This window comes from Hipposideros armiger, unplaced genomic scaffold, assembly GCF_001890085.2.
Source record: "Hipposideros armiger isolate ML-2016 unplaced genomic scaffold, ASM189008v1 scaffold_87, whole genome shotgun sequence".
Classification (NCBI taxonomy): domain Eukaryota; kingdom Metazoa; phylum Chordata; class Mammalia; order Chiroptera; family Hipposideridae; genus Hipposideros; species Hipposideros armiger.
In genome coordinates, this window is record NW_017731437.1 from 3,899,965 (window position 1) to 3,904,726 (window position 4,762).

The 4,762-nt window shown below is 59.0% G+C and overlaps 1 protein-coding gene across 1 annotated transcript in view; it reads left to right on the top strand.

Annotated features, from left to right (window-relative positions):
• Positions 1–1,395: 1,395 nt before the first annotated feature.
• Positions 1,396–4,762, top strand: part of ENPP7 (ectonucleotide pyrophosphatase/phosphodiesterase 7) — a gene marked incomplete at its 3' end in the record, with an annotated part of 15,174 nt that continues 11,807 nt past the window's right edge. Inside the window, exons 1-3 of the mRNA XM_019644248.1 lie at positions 1,396–1,460; positions 1,544–1,834; positions 3,140–3,285. Of these exons, the coding sequence (XP_019499793.1) occupies positions 1,582–1,834; positions 3,140–3,285 (399 nt within the window). The remainder of the gene's footprint in view (positions 1,461–1,543; positions 1,835–3,139; positions 3,286–4,762) is intronic.

Below are 4,762 nucleotides of genomic sequence, written 5' to 3' on the forward strand. Positions count from 1 at the left end.
AGCCCAAGCACTCCCCTCCTCCACCTCGCTTGATGTCCCTGGTCCCCCATGACCTCCCCCCTGACCTCCCCTTCATAGGGGACACCGTAGTCCAGCTGCGGAGGTCTCCCCAGCGAGCAATCTGGCAGCAAGTCCTTTCAGCAAAACCTCCAAACTCCCTCCGCACCTTTCACTCCCACAGCCACCACCCCGGTCTGGGTCACTGCCACCTCCTGCCCGGACACCAGAAGTCACCTCCCCGCCCTGCACCCAACATCCATTCCTTCCTCCTGCCAGTGGCCCTTAACCTGCAAATGGGGAGTCCCTTTTTTTAAATGTTAGATCAGTTGATGCCACTCCCTTGAAGAAACCCTCACATGGCTCCCCCCCCCCCTGCGTAAGAATGCGGGACTCCTCACCAGGGCCCCCTGGGCCCTGCCATCCCCAACCTGACCTGACCCCGTTAGCCAGCTGTGACCCCAGGATCACCCGTCATCTTCTAACGAGGCCCACCCATCAGGACTGCACCCCCCCCACCCTTGTCCCTGCTCCCGCCAGACACCCCATCTCCTCTCCCAGCTTTATTTCTTTTTGATGACTCTATTTTACTGTTTTATTTATTTACTCATTTTATTTTGTGTGTCCTCAACAAGAATGAAAGAAGTCAGGAATGCCAGCTGTCTCATTCACTGCCGTGTCCCCAGAACGTAGAACAGTGCCTGGCACACAGAACATGCTTCATAGGTAGGTAGGGAGAGACGCACAGCGAGAATGCGAGAACGGCACACTGAACGCAGGGCCCCTCTGCCCCACCCCCACTCCCTATGAGCACAGGGTGACATGGGAGCCCCCTCTTCTGACCACCTTGTTGAAGAAGTCTATCAAATGGGACCACCCTTGCCTGTGTGTCTCTCTGAGGATCCACAGGGCCCAAACAGGATGGCGTGGCCGGCTCTAATCGGGGCTATCAGGTTGGCTCTCTGCCCGCCCCATCCCAGGAGGCCCCTTCACACGAGCAGAGAGGGCAAGAAGTGCTCTCCCAGGCTGGGGCTCCCTGCGGACAAGGCCAGCCTTGGGCTGAGCTGCTGGTCCTCCGCATCCGAACCCTGGGAAGCCCACCCCACAGCCCTGGCCCAAGCCAGCCTGAGGCCTATGAACCCCAAAGTCCACCCCAAAGTACTGGCTAGAGAGGTGGGCCCCCACCCGGGTGCTCCATGGTCACAGTGAGCAGGGCACAGGTTCCAAAAGTTGCTATGAGAGCAAGGGTGGGGGCACAGGCCATCCCCATGGCGTGAGCCCCCATCTGCTCTCCAAGCCTCCGGGCACTGGTCCTGACCCGCCCCCATGAGGACACAGGTGTTGGAGCGGGGAGGAGCGTTCAGCCCTGAGGGCGCCACTGGCAATAAAGGCGGGTGCCTCGTGAGGGCCGGGCCAGGGGTGGCACGGACACAGGCGACCAGGGGCCTCTTTCTGAGACACAGGTATGTACTCAGTCTCTTTTTGAAAGATTCACAGGATAAGATCAGTGTGAATGACCCTGGGACTTTGCTCTGCTCCTCAGCAGGAAACTGCCTGGGCATTTGCGAGTCTGGAGAACCCATCATGAGCCGCTCAGCTGCCCTTCTCACCGTGGCTCTGGCCACCCTCCTGGCTCCAGGGACTGGGGCGCCTGTCCAGCGGCAGGGCTCCCGGAACAAGGTGCTCCTGGTGTCCTTCGACGGCTTCCGCTGGAACTATGACCAGAAGGTGTCCACCCCCAACCTGGACGCCATGGCGCGCGAGGGGGTGAAAGCTCGCTACATGACCCCGGCCTTCGTCACCATGACCAGCCCCTGCCACTTCACCCTGGTCACTGGTGAGTCTCGGGGTCGGTCCCAGTGTGTGTGGGGGGTGGGCGGGAGGGCTGTGCTGAGAAACCAGGGGAACCAACAGAAGGAACCCCAGTGCATGCATACAGCCCTGTCCTGGGGGACACCGTGCAGGGACAAAGGTGAGACAAGGAGGAGACATTCTCACTGGGGAGACAGCGCAGCCAAGGGGAATGTCAGTAACCCTCACCATTGGTGGCAACTGATAGAGGGCAAATAAATACGACCAGTGGTCTCATTTTAAATGGTGACAACAACCAGGGTGGCAACCCAGGAGGGTTTCTGGAGGAGGTGAGTCTGGCTGGGATTCAGAAAGGTGGGGAGATGAGCCTGCGGCTCCTGCTCTCTGCTGCTCGCCCCACTCCCACCCCCACCCCCACCCCCAGCTGCCTGCGAACAAAAATCTCGGTGTCGTAGGGCCACGCACACCTCCGGAGGCTCTAAGGGAGAATCCTTCCTGCCTCTCCCGACTTCTGGGGACCCAGGCAGTCCTTGGCTTGTGGCCTATCACTCCAATGCCTGCACCCTTTGTCACATGGCCGGCTCCCCTGTGTGTATCTCCCCTTATAAGGACACCTGTCAGTGGATATAAGACCGTCCCCCCCCCAATTCAGAAGACCTTCATCTTAACCTAACTACTTACATCTGCAATGACTCTGTTTCCAAACAAGGTCACATTCTGAGGCTCTGGGTGGCACAATTTTGGGGGATAATATTCAGTACAGACGACTTATCCTCACACCAGCATTTCTATGACCATGGCCCCGATACACATACATGGCGACACCACACCTGGTTCTCCCTTCTCCACATCACCTTCTTCCTTAATACACTGCAGATGCGGAGGGGGAGGAGGGGACATTCTCATCAGCGTCCCTCCTCCTCACCTTCTGAACTCACGTGCGTGCATTTCCCTTGCATCAAGCAAATTTTAAAAGCTACCTCTTGGAGCTCCACCTGGTTCACTTAAATTCCTGCCTAGGATTCTATTCTATGTCTGGACCCTAATTTATTTCATGAGCTCCCTCCTAAGAGCCACCCAGGTATCTCCCGATCTTTTGCTAAAACCAAGGAGGCTGCAAGTGATGTCCCCGCAGGTGCGCACCTGCCCCCATGTGCACCGTTAGCTGCAGGGCGCACTGCTACACATGGAAGCAGGACCGCTGGGTCACAGAACACGTGCTGTGACCGCAACTGCAGGCCCACGGGCACCATGTGACAAAGCCAGCCTGCCTCACCCCTGTGTGGCTGTGCGGTCCCCTACCTGCCCTCTGCCGCCTCCTCCCCCGCAGGCAAATACATTGAGAACCATGGAGTGGTCCACAACATGTACTACAACACCACCAGCAAGGTGAAGCTGCCCTACCATGCCACGCTGGGCATCACGAGGTGGTGGGACAACGGCAGCGTGCCCATCTGGATCACGGCCCAGAGGCAGGTAGGCTGCCCCCACACCCACTTGGATGGCAGGCGGGGAGATGGGAGAGGGACCTGGCCAGGAAAGGCCGTGACCACGTGAGCCCCACAGGAGACCCACTTCCCACCCTGGGAGTCCCAGCGCTCCTGACACAGAGGGCTATTAAGCCGGGTCCCGAGGGAGGTGGCAGCTGGGCTCTCATGAGGACCCGACAGTGAGCTACACAGCCCTGCTGGGTCCTCCCTGGAGCCCTGGGACCGAAAGGGAAGGTTCCATCCTCCCAGTCGGAGAGAAAACTACACCTTTGGGCCCTCTGGCACTGGNTCTTTCTCCTTCTCCCCAATGGGGGTCAAGCCCGCTGACTCCAGGAAACAGTCTGCAGCCTCTACAGGGACCTCGCCCTGCAGGGCAGTCCCTACCCCAGGACAGACCTGCTCTTCAAGACAAACCATCCCTTATCCTCCAGAGTCTATCCCCAGCCTCCCCCCCACGCCCCTTTCCAGAGTCTCAAGAAGATGGCTCCAACTCCTGGGACCCCCGCCTCCCTGCACACCCGGACAGTGGCTGAGGGAGGGGTGCGCCTGTTGTCCCCCGAGCACTGCTAACCCACAGCACATAATCCTGTTAAAATATTAATCCTCATTTAGCCTGGAGGCGAGGCGGCCGCTGAGATAAAGCCCCTGGGAAGTCATAAAAGGCAAGGGCAATTGATAACGGGGACCTTCGCACTAATAAAACCCTGCTGTGGCAAAGGTCGGCTCAGGCCCCAGTAATCGGGGACAGCCATCGGCAGGCAGGGCCCAGCCTCAGCCGGTGGGGGGCCCCCATGACAGTGCAGGGTGCTAATCCCTGCAGGAGAGGGAGAGGCAGGCTGGTTCTCCTAGTGGCCCACGGCTGGAGGGCCCCCACTCCCCTTGCCAGGGCTGCACCATGGCCAGAGAGGGAAAGCGGTCCCCATTTGTAAAATGTCACTCCACAGAGGAGACACAGGACCCGTCAGGGGCCACTGCCAGGGTCCGGACCCTGCTGCTTTCATTCACGTAGTCAAGGATCATTAAACGCCTACTCTGTGCCCGGCACTAGGCCACGATACAAGAATGAAGAGTCACTCGCAGCCTAGTGGCGAGACACAGAAACACCTGCAATGTAATTCACTCACACCAGGTTATGAATGAGAATGGGTGACTAACCGGGATGCTGGCCTTATGGGGGACAATGTCCGCTATTCTCTCCCCAGCAGAAACAGAGCACCAGGCTGGGCAGGCCGGCTCTTCCCCACCCGAGCCCCATGCGTGGCTCAGCTGCACGGGGTACATGTGTCAAATCCACCGTGTCCCTAGGTCAAGCAGGCCAAGGAGGATCTCTGGGCTGGGTCCTGCGAGGCCTCAAGGACCCATGAACAAGAAACGCAGTAAAGGCGCGTTGTTTAAGAACTGGCTTGGGACGCCAGAGGGCCCCGGTTCAGATCCCACATGTGAGGGCCAGTGACACTGCCCTC